The sequence below is a fragment of the Acanthaster planci genome, linkage group LG08 (genome assembly GCF_054643075.1).
Source record: "Acanthaster planci isolate LZ-2023a linkage group LG08, COTS_SCS, whole genome shotgun sequence".
In the NCBI taxonomy this organism is placed as follows: Eukaryota; Metazoa; Echinodermata; class Asteroidea; order Valvatida; family Acanthasteridae; genus Acanthaster; species Acanthaster planci.
In genome coordinates, this window is record NC_141784.1 from 5,276,499 (window position 1) to 5,295,775 (window position 19,277).

General features: G+C 40.5%; 1 protein-coding gene across 1 annotated transcript in view; it reads left to right on the forward strand.

Moving 5' to 3' along the window:
- LOC110974619 (uncharacterized) overlaps positions 1-15,586 on the forward strand; it is a 38,832-nt gene extending 23,246 nt beyond the window's left edge. Inside the window, exons 2-6 of the mRNA XM_022226410.2 lie at positions 5,915-5,962; positions 6,156-6,209; positions 7,288-7,364; positions 8,175-8,276; positions 12,991-15,586. Coding sequence (XP_022082102.1) covers positions 5,915-5,962; positions 6,156-6,209; positions 7,288-7,364; positions 8,175-8,276; positions 12,991-13,026 — 317 coding nt within the window. The 3' untranslated portion in view covers positions 13,027-15,586. The remainder of the gene's footprint in view (positions 1-5,914; positions 5,963-6,155; positions 6,210-7,287; positions 7,365-8,174; positions 8,277-12,990) is intronic.
- The last annotated feature ends 3,691 nt before the right edge of the window (positions 15,587-19,277 follow it).

Genomic DNA, 19,277 nt, shown 5'->3' on the forward strand with positions numbered 1-19,277 from the left:
CTTTTTCAGCCAGAGCACCGACAGTTATCTTATGTTGATCGCTTTTTGCTACAAAGAAGCAGAGACTTTAGATGACTAATTCTTGACTTCACACACCCGTCGAAGATTGGCATTAACTGTATAGCTCTGTAGGTTTACGGTATGCGTGTGTTTTACTAGCTTGTTTTTCAAATATGTACACTACCTATAGGAATACTGACCGCATAGCTCCACAGGCCTGCAATGGGCCAGTTTTTGTTATTAACTAATTTTAGTGCATCATTTGTGCTGTATCATTCTAACATCAACACATTTATATGTATGACCAGAATAAAGCTGTAATGAATCAAGCAAGAGCCGTATTGTTGAGTTTCTGCGGTGAAACATTCAGGGACGTGGCCGGTTAAAACTTTCAATTCGAATTCAACTTTTTATTATGTGTTGGTGAAACTTGGATATGCCCGCCATATTATGGAAATAAATGTAAAATCTTTTAGATTTCCTGTTGTATTGGAATGACAGTGATGGTAATGGCATTGTCCAAGTCAACTTCAAGCCTACACAAATTCAAACTCTTTTAGAACAACCGTTTGAGGGTTCACGCCGTTTGAGGGGATATAAAATGCAGACTTGAACTGAGGAAGAAAGTGTTGGCGTGATTGGTTTTGCAAAGAACTTTAACGCCTCAGAGACATATTGCTACTTGAGCGTTCAATTAAACGTGTCGCATCCATCAAACCATGTTTGCTATGTGTCTGTTATGCTGACACGTAACCAAAAGCTGTAAGTAGAGTCTTGTCAACGGCAACTTCATCCTCAAAGTCCTGGCGTGCGAAGCCATTTATCTCGATAAGTTTCTCATAGAAAGTCTGCCAGCACTGCCCACGGATTCCGTTCGATATTTTGGTAAGGGGTAAAATGAAAGGTTAAAAATCATGTATTTCCTGCTCAAACATTCAAATTGTCTTTGCAATTTGTAACTTTCACCGGTCACTGTTATGGCTTTTCCCCATCTTTAATCATCTAATGATTAATCCATCGTCGCTGTCTGTAGAGTACAATCGAAACACCTGTGGTAAGTGTTTCTAGACTGTTGCTTTGACTTTTGGAAAATTTATTCCAAGAGTTAAGATGAGTGCGGGTTTCAGTTACTGGACGTGGGTGTCTCCCTTTCCTTGATCTGATAACCTCTTAAGTATGTCATTTGGGGAGACGAGTAAAGATGCAGGCAGGAGTGAGGAGGGTTGCATTCCAGGTTAATGTGATAAGATCTAAGTCGGATCGCTTGACTTTGAGCCAGAGGTGCTCCGGATCTGACAACAAATGAAACTGGTGGTCCGCCCGAGAACAGTTAAACTCCCTCAACGTAATCCCGGATGCTGCAGTTCCTCAGTGAAAACAGCTGTCGAATCGGCGATCAGATTATAGGGCCAGACTACTTTCGAACTCAACCCAATCCGAAGGCCCCTTGATGAAGTTCGTATATTGGCTGCTTGACTGAAAGATTCCGTATGGAGTCAATAATCATTATTGCTTCTGGCCTACTTTTCAAAATTCTACTTGCAATCGGCATAGTATAATATAAGTACCCGGTGCACTTGTCATTTTCCTGATTTTTTTAGATGTTTTGTTATACAGAGTTCAGTTGTTATATTTATTTGATAAGTGTTATTTTTATTTTATAAAGTACATTAATTTTGTATGCGTTATATCATTTCCTGAGCTTTTTCCGTTCATCACAGAAGGCAAATCTAACATATAGCTTAATATGGCGCGTGGATTCTCACTGGCTTCGAATAATATCGTTGTGTTGCTCGCCTTGGAAGCTATTTTTAATGTTCCTCACTCAAATTCAAACGAAGCGTTTTTTCCTTCCACGGAGCACCGCCAAATTATTCCGAGAATAAAAACCAAATCGAATAACCCAACCGAGAGCAATGCGTGAATGCAGTACAGAGGTATCGTTGCCATGGCAATAATAAAACTCAAACTACATCTGCTTCTTTATTAATGAGGCGGTAATAACTCGTGGAAATTGAAAATCAAAGTCGTGTATCAGCCAACAACAGGATAAGAAAGAGCAGTCGGCAGCTGTTCAGACTATGCTGAGCGCTTGGACCTAATGAACAACAGTACCTACAGTGCTCTCTGATGGTGAAACCGAACACGACGAGGCCTACCCATCGGCATTTCTTCTTGAATTCTCTAAATTCATGCCCGAATAAATTAAACTATTTGTCTTGATAGATCTCACTCGAATAACAATATAAAAGGAAAGAGTTACTGAAGGGTGTATAATTGTCATCAATCAATTAGTCATAATTCATATGCTAATAGGTCAAAATTTCCCTCTAGTTTTACATTTTCCTATTCGTTTCTAAGGCGATAATAGTGTTTCTGTCGTTTCGCACAGGCTAGACAATGAATTCTCTACTAGCGTCACTTTTTTTCTCTTAAGCAAAATAAAATCAATAAATCACCACAAAAATGAACGTTGATAACCTTTCCAGTTTGTATAAAAAGAAATCGGGAGACCTTTACTGTGACGCAAGGGCAGGGCCAAAGGGCTACTTTGCACTAAACGACATTTACTCATTTTTATTGGCAGCAAGTCGATCGGTTGGAATCCGCTAGACATGCCGCACTACCACTGACTGCAGAATCCCCAAGCATAACTGTCATTGCATGCAAACCACAAGCTTGTTTAGCGCTAGCCACTTTCTATTCCAGTTTTGTTTTTTGTGTTTTTTTTGCGTTTCTGCTGCCTCCAGACAAGTAGAAATTGTACATGTACACGCCCACGCGGAAATGTGGCGGGAGATTCCTTGAAATCAATTTCCCACCACTTTCTGTCAACAGCCTCAGCTGACTAATTTTGGACAAACTAAACTTTACAATTTCGACTTAATGCTCAAAGCATGCGGAGAAAGTGGACTGGGACATGCAAGCTGACGGATGAACTCACAATGGCTGCAAAAATGTCAGTTTTTCTTGTCGAATGAAATATGGCCGTTTTGTCTGCGGTGTCATTGTGACCAGAATGTTATGCTTCCGTGCATTTCTTTTGTACGTTACTCTGTGGTTACTGTAAAGTCAGCTACAAAGCACCACTTCCTTCAAAACAAACACCCACTTGGTTGAGCTTGCTAAAGACTCTTCAACAGGAAAAGTACTATACGAAACACACACCAAAACCTTAAAGAAACAAAACACAGGAGCAAAACGGAACAAACAAACACTCTTTGGTGAGCACATTTTCAGTTTACATAAAAATAAGTAGAAACCGTTATCTTTCATTTTAGTCCATATTTCGTCTTTTATGTCAGCAGCTTCTCCACATCGTGAATGTTGGTTTTCACATGTACTCTATTATATTTATTACCAATTTGTCAAAATGTATTGATATGGACTTGTTTAGCGGTCATGTGATTTTCAAAAGAAATTGTTCCATTAGTTATGAAAAAGTTGCCAATTTTTAGAAAAAATACACGACGATTTATGTTCATCAAAATTCAAAATAAAAACAGTTCTACGCCTGTTGCTGATAATAGTTTGTGAGTAATTTTGTCATTGGGGCTCTGCGATGAGCGTGTTGCAACCCCCCCTCCCTCGAGATGTATCCGAGGGAAAACATATTTCCTCCTCCGGGATTTTGACACCATCTGGGCCTAATTGGTAAGGGCCAAGCCGTGATATGGATTAGGGCGATGGGGCATGGCCGCGGATTTCATCAAAAAAGGATTTAATTAATCTCATTAATCGGCTTGTCATCCGTTCGTATTTGCGACTTACAAGAATCATAGTACTCCCGACGACTGATTCATGAAGCTGCTCAAGGAAAAAAAATCAAAAACGAATGTCGCTTCACTTGGACAACCGACTGTTATAGAGCTTCAAGTGCATGTTCTATAGAAGAGCCAACAGGCAGATAAAAACTGCACATATAGCAATCCTTCTATATAAGCGAGTCTTTAAATGGTCGTCGGGAGATGTTCTCGCCTTCATCGGGAAGTAGATTGGAATGATCAGTCGGTTAAACTGCTTGTTGCGCCTGGAGCGATTCTAGCCATTTTCTACAGCGTACTTCCATTGCTGTCCACCACTAAGGCGGCTAACTTGAAGCGCTGTTTTCACTTGTGCACGAATATGGACAGGTTGATAGGAAAAATAATGCAAGACCGCATGCCAGTCTTATATCTAATTTTACAGACGAAATATGGACATGGAATCATGTCTTTAAAGTTGAGCTACATTACTTTTAATCGTTTGATGAACAATGATTATCGTCCGTCCCCTAACTGTGGTACCATACACAATCGTAACATATAGGCCGAGTTCGGGCGGCTCGTTCCCGTATGTTCACGAACAGTTTGATTTGTTGTTGGTGGGTCGGCCGCTCGAACGCCGGGAAGAAACAAACAACATGCAACATGGCGGCGCCCATGTAGGTTATTCGAGAGTGGGTTGAATTTTTTTCTATATAAACAGGAACATCCATTTCTGTGTTTGGGAAAATAATTAATGCTAAAGTTGCAAAACTTCCCATTGTCTACATGGTCTATGGCTTTGGGAGCCACCTCTCCACTTTTTGCAGCTGTTCAAAAATCAAAATCTCACGAGTTTTTCCGTGTGTTCCTGTAAAACCCTGACGAGGAGGTGGTGTGTGATCCTGTTCCGAGAACAGTGTTCTTGAGTCCTGTTCCCGCCGTTCGAGAGAGAGAACAAGAAACCCGTGTCAAGAACAGGCCGCCCGAACTCGACCATAGTTAATTCATGACCAATCCACTTTAAACATAGACTGACTTTGGCTTTCGACCATTGCTCGGTCCTTAGTCACTTGGAGGGGGTGCGATAGGAGAAACCATATTTTGTGGGTACTCCGTTCAGTTGTGCTTTCACAGAAACCGTCAAGAATGATTAACATTTCGCAGACTTCGTATGCGCCTTCCACACTTTCGAACTTTCCAACAACTACAGAAGGGGGAAAGTCCTTTACACCAAAACACCAGACGCATAGTGTTTGAGGTAAGGTTGTTAGGTTAAGGTATGGTAGCTGCTGACGTACACATAAGATGAACATTTTTTGTATCATGAACAGAATCTCAATATAACGTAACCCCCCCCCTCTGCTTTTGGAATTGCCTTGGTATCCCAATCCTCAACTCGCTGGCACATAATTTGTGCCACTGACATTGTCGATGGAAGGACAGAACAGTGCACAATAATCAGGAAGCGATTGAACAGAGGCCTTCCAGAATACCGTTCCAACGCTGAAGCCAGTACCAACTAGACAACTATTTGTCGAACTTTCATTCCGTGTGTCGTGAGACAATATTGTGCAGTATCTTTGACAAAGCTGGGCGGAGCTGTGACACCGGGAAGATGGGGGGGCCTATTAAAGGAAACATGAACCCAAGGAGGCCACTAATCTCCTCAGAAGTGATTCCTTCACTTTCTTTTACTGTGAAGTTATCCACGACACATGAGTTTTCCCTGAATCACTGCTATAAATGCTCTTGAAAATATCAAATTCGTGTCCTTAATGGTCTTCAAATGCAGAAGTCATTAATTTCACCAAAATATGGAACATGGAGCTGTTTTCGTCAACTTGTGTTACATAATACGATTGAATAAAACACAAGGTTAAAATGTCTTGGTTGTTTTACCTTACCTTAACAAAAAACAGGTATTTGGAGCGCAGTTTGTAAAATAATATCTTATACTTGTCAGAAGTGTATATGATGCCAGGAGCCATTGCACAAATTTCAATAGGTAGCTCTGTGAACACCGAGCAGTGTCTTTGTAAGTTAAAACTGATGAGCACAGGGATGCTCCAGCGGGCATCGTAGTTTTGGGCACCGTGCACATCCTAAACAATTTCAAATCATATTCTGTACAATTTTCCTACATTTCGATTTTATCATTTACCCCACAGGATGCGACTGCTCGAGGCTAAACATGAGAAGATTAGTGTGTAGTTCCGGTAAGTCTAAGAAGTAGGGCTCAGTTTTAAACTTTAAAGCACATTTTGGCATTGAAACCATTCCAAATTTGTTTCTCAGAGGATATTCTAGGGGCCTTACACTTTGCGCCGGTCATCACCTTTGCAGCCCCCACTAAGCCTTTCCTTCCTTTTAAATTCCGGTTCAATGTTCTCCCTGTCTCCCTTTTTCCAGGTTCTTGTACGCGTAGTGATGTCGAGAACGCCCAAGAGAGGTGCCTTCTTAGATGTGCGTAAAACATCGTCACTTTTAATTGTTTATTACAATATCTCTATACAGGATTTAAATTATCAGCTCAAAAGCTGTTTTACATTATGGTCCTGTGACTTAAAAAGTATTAAGAAAATTTAAAATGGGACCACTTTAGAAAAGAAATTTTAAAAGCAAATAAAAACAAGTCATTTTATATGTTATAATGTACATTAAAAGTGTATTTTCTTATGCATGTACGTATTTGTAAAACTATCGATATAAGACGCATATTAGACCTTAGCTGATAAGTTTTTCCAAATAAAAGCACCAAAATAGCATCCATCGTTACAGGTTTCAAGATGTAACAATGAAAGTGATATCAATCACAGTTTGAATTAAGAAATGACCCTCCCTTAAACTGAGAATCTGAATTCTAACAGGCTGAGATCAATCGCCGCCTGCCCTCTTAGCTTTTCAGCGCACCACATATTCACATATTCTTTCAAAAAGAGCAGAAGACCAGCGCAGCTGTTCAGAAGAAGCTTTTGTCTATGCACCATGTTATGTTTAGTGACCTAGCTTCAGTAAAACCAGTTTCATTCCCTCAGTCACACGTGTTACTCAATGCATGACTTAAGCAGTGTTGGATGTTATTACGAGTTCCCAACGACAACTACCTACGGATAAGTGAATGGTGATAGGCATTTCGAACAATTCTTCATCGGATGTTGTCCTTTAGGGCAGTTATCTAGTTTTGCAGCTACTAATTGAGAATCAATGTCCCTCCCGCGGGACAAAGCCGTAAAAATAAGACTGATTTGAACTTGGCTTTCACTTGTAGGACAGGAATATTCGTGAAGAATTGTAAGGTGCTTAAATATGTTCAACAGCTTTGCAATCACCACAAGTCAGTTCGACACTTAATTAGGATACTAGTTATGTTTTATGTTGAAGCATTTACAAAAAAAGGAAAGAACGGCAGATGGAATATCCGATTTCTAGCAAACATTCCTATTTACAAAATCTTAATTAGTGTAACATATCTACAACAGTTAACCCAGTCTCTTCCTTATTGGTGATTATATAATGGTATTTGTCATGGACACATCCCTAGGTAAGAAAAAAAGGACGGATCCCACCGAACATCAAGGCTCTACTTGGCAACATCAATCTGGGCGAACAAGCGAACAGGTGACTAACACCCGCACTTTGTATAACATGATGCGTCTGTGAACTTTTATTATTAGCAAAATATGGCAAAGAACAAGATTCCACTTGAATGTTAAAAGAAATAAGAAATCACTTTCACTCGCTTGTAATCTTTCATTTTTTTGTCTGGGCAGATTACTAAAGATTACATTCATAAAGAGTACCATTATGACGTGAAATTTTAGAAGTCGTTGATATTTTCCTGGAGCAGAAGCACCCCTTTTCGGTTGAGAAGAGCCGCGTTGATCAACTGTATTTTGTTGTAATACGAGCGATGCAACTGCAACGCTTGCGTTTCCTAATCGTTCGTGAACCAGCGATGCGCAGTTAAATAGTACCAAAAGAGCACTCCGTTGCTAAGGAAATAGCGCCTTCTCTCGGTCCAGCTTGAGGCCAATAAGATTGTTCGCTCGTCACCGAGCGCATGAACAGGGCCACGTTTTTATCATTCGCTTCTGAGGGGGATTTTCCATTGTGTCTTAGACACATCGATGGAAATGATCTTCTTTCGTTGTTTTCTTCAACAAAGTGACTTGCCAGAAAGAATAATTTCACGGCAGTGTAGTCCCATAATAATCTTAAACTAACGCTTTTCAACAATAATCTTGCCAGTTACTCGTCGGATAACTGAAACTCATGAACTGCCATACTACTTCGAAAATAATTGGACATCTGAATCCGAAAATATTCTATTCTTTCAATTTGTTTCATTGCTCCGTTCCTTTCCATTCTGGCCATATATGTCTTCCCCACGGGATTTATTTTGCTGGATCTTTTTTGTCCAATCAACAGCTCTGGAATGAAGTTGCCGAGCAACAAAGTGGCGACTCACAGTGTTTATTGGATGATATCTACCATAAGCTGGACCCTGTCTGGCAAGAGAGACTCATCAAGGTAGGTCAGCGAAAGAGAACTCGGAATTTTATTTCCCTTCGTCAGCTCTCAGTAGAGATGTTTCTTCAGATGAGGAAAAGGGCCGTATTCGTTTAAACGTAATTGTTACCCTGGATAAATTTCATTTCTCCATCTCTTGAAATCCAGTGGGTCTGTCTTTTGCCTATCATTAATGGAAGGCCAATGTTTGCATAAATAAGTTTTCCCTGTTACAAACAGGTTGTACCACAAAATGTACGTTTTCCCTGTTAATGCTAAAGAGGGATGTGTCTCATTTACTCTTCATATTAGTATTAATTATTTTGTGTTTTGAAAACTTCGTGAGATGTTTTTGAGACTTTGTGGTTTATTCTTACTGATAACCAGCTATGAACTGTTAACCACTGGTAGGCAAAAACTATGATTGTGACGTGGCAATAAAAATGTTTTAAATCTTGAGAAAGCTGTTGATATGACATACTTTCAATACAACCACAGATTGGTCAGGTTTGAAATGAAAAACTCCCCCCCCTCTTTGATGCTAATAATATTGTTCTCCCCGTTACCAGAGTACCCAATCCCAGCCCTCGCCTTCCCCGTATTACAGGCAGTGATGTTTTTACTTCGCTAATCGTAACACACCCACGTTTGTGTCGATTTTTGGTTCGTATTTCTCTTTGTTTGAAGAAAAAAAGACGGAAACACAATCAGGTACATGATTATAACCACCTCGTTCTGTTACTTTGAATTTCCTGACATCTATGGATGACAAGTGTATTCTTTACGGTCCAAAGACACGTAAGGGTCGCTACAGGTTCCAAGTCCTCTTCCCGTCGGCAACGGTCCAGTTTGAGGCAGGACAGAGGCCTGCTCTAAGGTTGCTGCTGGTGCCGAAAGGTGAACTGACCCCTTTATGAAGCCGTCCTTGGTATACCGCAACTTTGGTCGGTTACACCCGCGGCGTACAGTCCGTATAGACTGGTCGACAAGATTGTAACATACAGATCCTATCCTATTTCTTCGCGAAATTGTGAGGGTTGCTGCAAAAAGTCCATCTTGCGCACTTACTTTCCAACCCATCTACAGAATTTGCAAGACTGTGGCGGAAGGAATTTCCCTCCATCGGTGCTGAATGTAGGTCCAAAACAGTTTACGAGTAGGCCTACAGACCAACACTTGTTAATGGAAAAAAAGAGATATGTGAAATGAGATTTAAAGATACCATGGACATTCAGCAGTACCACAGAGATTGGCCTACATTGCAACACAAATATGCCATGAAACTCCGCTCCTCTCTGCTGCAGTTAGTGCTTAATGTCCATATTACATCTTCTCTCAAAATAAGTTCATTTGAGGTTGTTGGAATTTTGCTTATGAGCGCCAAGCACAGACTGACATTGCTTTGTTCAACTGCGGCTCCATTGACTGTCTATTTTTACGACTCACATGACCCAGTTTGTTCATCAACTATGGCTCTCAATTGCTAATTGAAAGACAAATTATTTATGATCTCCATCGTGACGCCAGGCGAGACTCGTTTGTCACGTTGTTCGTCAGCGAAATGCTTGGTACAAAAGCAAATTACTACAAGATGCAAAGTCGGTAAACCTTTATATTTTTCATGATGTACTACAAAGTTGGGGCTGTTCCATGAGGTGGTTTTTCTACCTTGCCTCTTCCTGAGCTTTACATTTTTACCACCAAGTTGTTTATTGATGCTTAGGGCCTCTATTTATCCAAGGATTTCGCGACGAGCCCCCAGCTCTTTTGTAACTTCTGTTCTTTACCCTATAGACCTCGAGCTGGAGCAGGAGATGGCGCTATCTCCTTAGCAACGGGAGCTCCGTTGGTACTAACCATTGATCTCCATTATAATGGTACTAACTGCGCGTAGTTGGTTCGCGAACGAATAAGGAACGCAATTGTTGCGTTGCAATGCTACCAACAAAATAAATACTCCCGACCAAGGCGGCTCTTTTCAACCGATGAGCTCAGTTTTCATGAAGTCATGACCGTCAACGAAAAGTTCCGATGCGTAGTCGTTACCAAGTGACACAAACACGGACGCAGACAGTTGTAAAGTCAACTTATAGTTGACTACTGCGTGGAACGGGAAGAGTAGATCCGTGCACGAAGTTAGCAAGCAGTGCGTGTAGCAACGTCTCGTGCGCTCGGTATACGAGTGTATTTAAACCTTTTTGTCTTTTCTGTAAACGAATACCATTCATTTAAAAGTCTGAGTATATAAAAAGGATCTAGAAAAGTGTAGGCCAATTATCTTTTTACGTTTACAAAGGTTTACATACAAAGCGGTATTGAGCATCAAAACTGTCAAGTTTCTGACGCCATTTTAGTTTCATACTTCGGTCGACTAACTTCACAAACCGTTTTCCTGCCGAAGTCTGCGGCATGGCATCTTTCATTTTATAGGCGCTTTAAACCGTAGGTTTAAGCGTGGTGTCAACAGATGTCTCAATAATGCTACCCTACCTCTCCAAACAGAAAACTGGCATGTTCTGGAACGTGCTAACATTAAGAGTCATGAGTTTTTGAAAAACAATTTCAAAAGATGATACTCCCTTCATCTCTAGTCTGCCGATCAAGGTTTTCACTGGATTGACCCAAACTGATTCGACTGAGTTTATCAAACTTCAACAACCAGCGGTCACAGCACTCACTGTGAGATGAATTTTACGAAGAAGATAATAAAATGGGTTGTCCCCTCCACGGGGGGGGGGCACTGCAGAGCACAATGGACCCAGGGCGGGGGTAAGAAGGGAAAAGCATACGTCACAACCACTTTACCACAGAAATGACAAGACTGTGTACGGATAAACGTATTGTATGGCTCAACGTTCAACAGAACCGAACCGATGAATTGTGAAAAAATTAATAGCTCAATAAGAGCCTTTGTTCAACTGCCGTTTTGAATTTCTGTCGGAATCAATAAGACCAATTAGTTGGAAGCACCATGACTGTAATATCGTTATTTCCGTCGCCGCAATTAATCAAGTTTAGGCCGGAGAACGCGCAGGTATAAAGAGCGTGAAGGTTCGCCAACCCTCAAAACGCAGTGCTCTGCGATTCAGTTGCGTATGATACAGATAATGCCAACGATTGTCTATAAGAGATTGATCATGGAGGCTTTCGTTCGTCAAAATGGCGCCTTACAACTCTTGAACCATTTTCCTTCACGAATTGGTTGGCACGAAAATAAACCTTAAAATTTAGCTTGCAGGCGCACGACAATTTCTTCCTAGAACTATTGACCTTGGAGAAAGTGTAAAGCTGTGTAGCTGGTCAGGATGCTATTGAAAAAGTCACTTCATCTTTGTCATTCAATTTTAATCGCATGTCAGTTTAAATGCGCTGACCTCTGCATGGAAAGTACATGCCTACCTCCATAAATCATGCATTACAAAGGAACAGACGTAAGCAGGGACGACAATGATCCTGCTTGATTTCTATTAGGAAGTGAAGACGGAACACAAAATAAAAGATGGGTCCAGGTATCCCTCAAAGTGCGTTATCCATAGAATGGGTATTTAAAGAAATTACAAATACGTGACTGACAATTTAACGTTTTGCCTCTCACTAAAGAAACCGACACACCAGATCCTGTAACGATCTGTATATCTGTATGCTGTTGTTTGTATTTTAATTGCCTGAGATAACACTTGTTATGCATACATTAATGAAACTGAACTGAACGCAAGATTAGAAGGGTATTTGGGGTATTCAAACGACCGCCTGTAGGGAAAAAATGAGGAGAAATGGGGAAAAGGAAGAGATTGAAAGCGGAAAGAAGAGAAGGGGCGGTAGAGAAAACTATATATTGAACAAATTTCGGGAAAATCAGGTTCTTTCAACTAAACTAGCCTTCCGAAATGATTTTGACCAGTAGAGCTAAACAAATGAAGTGTTACTTTGAATTTCCATGTTTAGCACGGTGTCCTATACGCATTACATGATACTGTGCTGGTACCCATACGAACTGAATAAATGTCACTTTTTTAAATCCATACGTGGGCTTGTGTAACCGCTGTTGCATAATTTTGAGCTCACGGATGCTAAAAATAATTAGTCCATAATACAGAAAATGGTTCAAACCAAGGGAAAATTAAAGACGACACTGAAATATCTTTCCACCGAATTGCGCATGATATAACAGCAAATTAATCAAGAACGCCTGTATTTTTAAGTCACTCATGAAGGGTCGTTAGATGGAAAATCATGAAGTCATACAGGCATTACTACTTCACGTTCAATCATATTCGTTGAAGTTTTTCTAGTTGTTTGGTTTTTCGTTTCAGTTCCTCTGTATGACTGGTCTTTGTTTTGTTTTGTTTTTTATGTTTTATTTTTTAATCGAAAATCAGTGTTGTAGTCCAATCATTACACGACCAGTCACAGGATCGGGTACAAGACCGGTCACAAGTAACAAGCAGGAATACGAACCATGAAAAACAGATGTTTTGTTGACTTCAGTCTTCATAATACGAGTTTTAAACGGTGATTTTGTTATGGTCGTGTGAAGTCTGCAGGTGGTCTTGACTCGACTTCAAACATCTTGAAACTACTCGTTGATGTTATACAAATGCCTTCCTCTTGCTGATGTTTGGATTTTGTGTCTTTTTCCTGATCATTCGACAGCATTTTTAGAAGACGCCTGTCCAACCAATCTCCTCTTGCTCTCGTTAACCTCTCATCGATCTTTTTCTCCCTTTGTCTGCAGTTTCTGAAGAGTGCCGCCGAAGATGGTCAAAAGTAAACAGAGTCATTGCTTTGACTTGGGTCTACATCATCGTGCCAAATACAGCGAGATATCACGGACCTGGGGTGTCAGAATTATGAACAAAATGATGAAATCAAACATTTTAGTGATGCGAAACTTTAAAGCATAGGCCCAGCAGTTCAGGTTTTCATTCGTCTGGATTTACAGGCTTTGGTGTTTTCATTTTTATTCTTCAATTTCTGATATTTTGCTTATTTTTGGAAACCTGTAAAGTTGCTCAATCTTTTTTGTTGGTGTGGGTTTTCCTTTTATGACACTGTCTACGGACTGCTGGCTATGTGCAGGCTTAACCATACCCTGCTGTATGTAGACCGGTGCAGGTTGATTTTAACACTTCTTTTAGATTTATTTGTTATGTATTCATTTGTCGAAACGATTGTCATTTATTCATTCTTTATTATGAAGCTGAAACGTTGGTGGCTGTGTCCTCCCTAATTCTGGGCATGCGCATTACTGTTTCAGTAAAACTACCTATCTTGCTGTAGCCGCGTTACATGTCTCGGGATAGATTGATATTTTGTATATAGGATGCAGAATTTATGCCCCAAATAACTGCTACATCATGCCTTTTCCTTTAGGAAATAGGAAAATAGGTATTCGAAAAACAAAAATATGATATAATAATATACAACTACATTCAGGTAAATGAACCAATTCGTACCACGTGTTGGACGAGAAACCCATTACGGAAGGAGACCGATTTGATCGATACTGATCTTGTTGCTGGTACCTTAGTCTGGTTTCCCAAGGCATAGCTGATTGTTGATACTCTGGTGTAAGTGGTATCTTGTTTTTCTTTGTCAACCTCGTTGACGTGAAGATTAAGAAAATACGCTAGTTTGTTTCCCAGTCAGTATCGTATTAACTACAATTAAACATCCATGCAGCAACTTTGTATTTTATTTTAACCACGTTATTCTAGCAGCACTAGAACACTGTAAATATTTAAAATGTGAGGACTAAATATGGCTGTTCGATGTAAATTTAGGGTTTCTTCAAAATGTTATTCAGTAATGTCCATTCAAAAGATAATATTATGTTATAATTTAAGGTATCTTCAAAATGTTATTCAGTATTGTCCATTCAAAAGATAATAGGGAAACCCAGGGGAAAATTACCAAAATTATGTTAACGGAAAAATATAAAGAACTTCAATTTTATTTTACACTTTCTCTCTCATGAGAGACAGAGTCTCCCCTCCCCTACCTATCCTTGATGTGGCCCATAAAGTGAGTGTATCCTAATTACGAAGTTAGACTCATCTGCCCCGTTGTTTGTATTACTAATTTAAGAAAATGAAAGTTTCACCTGTGCCGACATGTGCTGAGGCTTAACTACCCACGCTCCCCACTCCCGCCGGCTTAGCTTGAAGCACCGATATACAGGAGTCACCAACTTGTTATAAAATTACACAACCTACACGATGAACCCACTAAAACCATTGAAGAATCAATAAAATATCACTCTTGAAGCACGCAGGCACAGTCTCGATACATCTGCCGTCAGTTATGAATAATCCATTGGGTCGCAGACGCAGCACAGCATAAATATCCTACAAGCCTGGCGGCACCTGTCCGGTTGGTAACAGTGTACCTGTTGATTGATGGGCGACATTAAGTTCCAGGGAAACTCCAACGCATGCCCTTTTCCGCCAACATCGATCACTTACACCATTTGTACAACACATGAAAGCTGATTGGTTGATGGAACAGGGTGATAATTAAACATGCAACATGTATATGCCTCTGACACACTTTCTTATCTGATGGAAAGTTCAAGATCTTTTGCGGTACCCTCCCAATCTTTGAGGGAAAGCCAACAATTCCCCTAAGTTATACTTATCCATCAAATCAGTGTCCTGATGCCCAACCATTTGCTTGTGTAGTTTTGTAAAACAAAATCCTCAAAGCATTTCAAAATAAGGTCCATTCTGAAACTGAATTGGCATGTTCCCCTTGTCAAGGGAATAATGAAAAAAAGTACTTGATTAGTCTACAAACAAAATAAAAATACTTGTTTTGAGCTTTATTACAGTAAAATAGACACACGATTACCTGCTAGCAAATTTTAATTAATTTTGAAATCAGTAATTCTTGCACTGCATATTTCATTTGGGTTACTGACTTTATATTCTTGCAAAATCGAGTGTTTAGTAGAAAGCACTAGGCTTCGTATGATATCCGTAGAAAATAGTTATTTGGGGCTGTGTGATGAGTGTGCCCATGAATACTCAATAAACTATCATTCAAATAGCAATTTGTATAAGTAGAAAGAAATGCTATTTTGTCTTAAATGCTGGTATTGAAATATTTTATGGTAATCTGTTTGGAAATTATAACGATTATGTATTAACTTAAACCTCACCGAGGCATGATTGCCTCCGTTAAAGCTTGTGCCTTATATCACACTAGTAACAAAACATTATATTAACTTAAATTCGAAAGTTAAAAAGCTATAATCATTGTTGTTCGCGTACGGGCGGTTTGTGTTTGTGCATCATGTGAATAAAACATTTCAACTGATTGATGTGCAGCAAGTGCGGTATGTCCACATATGGTTTGGACGACTTAAGCATTGTCATGTGATATTCGAAAGTCTAGGAAAATGTTAAGTGCTTCTGTGCTTCGACTCTGAATTTCGGAGAGGAGTTTGGTATTGACCCCTCCCCTCTTCTTTCTGGAAACTTCAAACCAATAATTCCGAGACTCAACGGGCGGAAGACTCGCATACAAGCCCAACTAAAGGCTTTTTGTTGTGTACACGTATCTGAACATGAATGGAAGATGTAAGAGATGCAAAAACAGATGATCCCTTCTTCACCTTTTGAGAAATTTAGCTTTGAAGACAAAAATTACTTTATGCACAAATGGAGACCTCCAAATCCATCATATCTTGAAACTTTCTTATTTCAATTCAAAGAGAATTTAAATTGTTTAGTAAAATTTGCCTATGAAATAGAGTGGAGTTTCCAATTTTTGGGGGTAAAATTGGTGTTTGTTGGCTGCGGCATATAAACTCATCATACAATATTTCCCACTCCACATGTAGACCCCACCCAGGCTCTCGACTGATAGATAGTAAACAAGTTTACTACGAGACTGCAGTGGGTGTTCTTCACAAACTCGCAATTTATCTCTATGAAAGAGCATGGTCACGTGATCAATACCAGAGCACGCGCACAGGAATGGGTGAAATTTTTAAAATCAAACATTGACGCTAATTTCCCGGCTTGCAGTGTCCTTTTCAAGCCACCATACACAGTCAAAGCAAAACGATCGCTTTGTTGGCAGCTTTTCTTAAGAACAAGTACATGCATGTATTAGTTCCGACAGCAGCCACGTAATTGGAGCTGTGCTGGTGGCATGAAGGCTGATTAATACTCTGTACGAACTCAAACGCAAATTGCAACTCGAGCAAAATTTCGCTGCCAGTTTTTCGTGACGTCGAATTCGCCTCGCTTTCGTTATTTGCCTGCAGCGTGAACCGGCCTTAGTGCTTGGTGATGCCTGCGATTTCTTCGAGAGTTGTTGTGAAAAGGGACAACACGTACACCCCCGGACACGAGGGGGGCCTTCCGCGAACCAGAGGGAGATATCAGCAAAGCTGTTTATAGAGAGATAGTTGAAGCGCCCTCCGACATTAGTGCAGCTCGCTTTACCTTATCGTGCTGACTTAAATCCGCCGCACACCCTGCCGAAAGTTTACCAGCTCACCATATCACCCGTGCGGTTGTCTTCGTCCTTAGGGTAGACCTCACACGCAAATTTGTCTCGTTCGTTAATATAATCGATGACTTGTGAAATGTTAACCAGTTACACGGTTGTACGGAAGCGTATATAGGACATAACTGTAAAAAAAAAATCTGCCTTTCGCCCGGGCGAAATAGTAATCCGCCCGGGCGAACAAGTAATTCGCAGAAGGCAGATTTTTTTTTCAGTCATGTTCTATATACGCTTCCGTACGGTGGCCTAGGGGCGGACCTGGCGATTTTTCCTGGATGGGGTTCGGAAAGTTTTGTTCGTACAAGGCCGCGGGGGGGGATATTACATGTAGTCGTCGCCGGTGGTGAAACTATTTAATCCCTTTTTTGGTCCTTACCGTACACGCAAAATAAGACTCCTATAGGCCTATGGTTTATGCTTTTGAGTGGGCCGTCCATCCAACGTTTAGACGTAGGTCCCTAGAAAAATGGCAAGGGGGGGTGACCCTTGACCCTATCATACCTCACCATCCTAGATTCGCGTCTAGCGGCCATACAGTCACAATGGTAATGATTCTGTGAGCATTTTGAACATGTGACTTAAATCAGTAGAAATCGGAAGTAAAACCAAAACATGTTTGATTTCATTCGCACAACCGGTGTACAGTCTGATGTCCGGAAACAGGTCGATTCGTACCTTGGACAACTCGTAACATCAACTCAATACAGGGTGTCCCAGAAAAAAACAAACCCCGAGGAAAGGGGTTAATTTGCCCAAACCAAAGTGAGATATGATTATAATGTATAAGGATCTCGGAAAAGTAGAAGCAGTATTCTTTATTAAACAACGATCAAACAACGACGTCGAAGGTTGGCATAGGGCACTCAATGCAGCCGCACAGAAGGGGACACTACCCCTTTACAAGTTACTGTCACTACTGAGCGATCAAGCGAAGCTGGTGTCAGTCCAAGTCCGGCTGGTGAATGAGAAGAGACTGTGCCGTTACCAGCGACGAATCTTCAAGCGCGTGCAGGGGCGTCTGTTCAAGCTCTGGGATGAATTCGACGACGGGAAGAAGACTCCAAAGCAGCTCCTGCACGCGTGTTCACATATTTACGCCATTCTGCCGGTATAACTAACTAGGGCATAGATAGACAGGTATTGGAAATTACCCCCTGGAGTTCCAATTAGCCTCTTTTTTGTCTGTTCTCCACTGACTTCTTCATAATTCATCTTTGAGTAACGTTAACTGTACAAGTACATGCACCTGTAGTTCCCATGTTCAGCTGAGTTTTGACACTGTACTCGTATTGCTCTGTTTGTCCAAGTTGGTTTGGGTCTGAGTTGACCTGATCCCTTTTTAAGCACCGTCGACTTTCAGTAAAATTAGTTGTGTACAATCATGCTGGTACCTGACATGCAGCTAATAATTTATGTAGTGTTTTTGCTGAATGTACATATAATTTTGTTAGTATTTACATGTAAGTGTCTGTGTGTTCAAGTTGTTCAACGTACAGATAAGTTTGTTATTATTTAAGTGTCTACGTGCGGATTATCACTTATATAAATAATGAAGTGGCTAAGGTCTGATCGCGAATTAATTTTTTTTCAGTAGAAAAGATGTGGACGATGTGACTCTGCAATTTATTGCGTGTATCTTTACATGTGCCTACGTGACATACATTTATTGATTAGGCTGTTCGATATTGAAATGATGATCACGTAACAAATCTCGGAGAATTCAGCCAATATTTTGCCAAATTATTAATAATTTGAACCTTCACCCAAATAGGATACAAATGAAATCTAAAACTTAATGAAAAACATTAAAAAAATTATGAAAGGTTGAATGAAATGAGTTGGCATTGTCTGTCATTGGCGCTGTAATTTCCTGCACCGTCAAGCGCTTAGAATCTTCGAATCGGGAGGTCAACCCCCAAAAAACCCTTGGCTTTGGCTTTTCCCTTTTGTAAAGTTGAATAAAATAGAGGCGAAAAGTGTCTTTCTCCAAATGCCAAAATGTAAAAGTGGACAAAATCAACATTTTATCAATTAATCCTGGGGTTGGGTCCGAGTTGACTCAGTGTGGGTCCGAGTTGGTTGTAGGTCCGAGTTGGTCGTGGGTCCGGGTTTGTATTGGGTCCGAGTTGGCATGGGTCCGAGTTGGTCGTGGGTCCGAGTTGGCATGGGTCCGACTTGGCATGGGTCCGAGTTGGTTTGGGTCCGAGTTGACTCGAAACCTTTCTAATGATACCTTGATGGTATCCCTCCGGCCATGCATGACTGAACACCATTGTCTTGAAAATGGGGCATCCGAACTCAGTTGTAACGCTTCAGATAAACCAGTGACTGTCGAGTCATTAAGATTTGAAGGTTTAATAGGATTTGGGGGAATTAGGAAGACATCACTTACACGTATTACCCACTGTTACTCTACATCGGGTTTGAATTACGTGCACTCATTGGCATTGTTGTACTAATGGCTTACTGCACATTTGAGGATTTGGGAAGATTCAGGCAAACTCC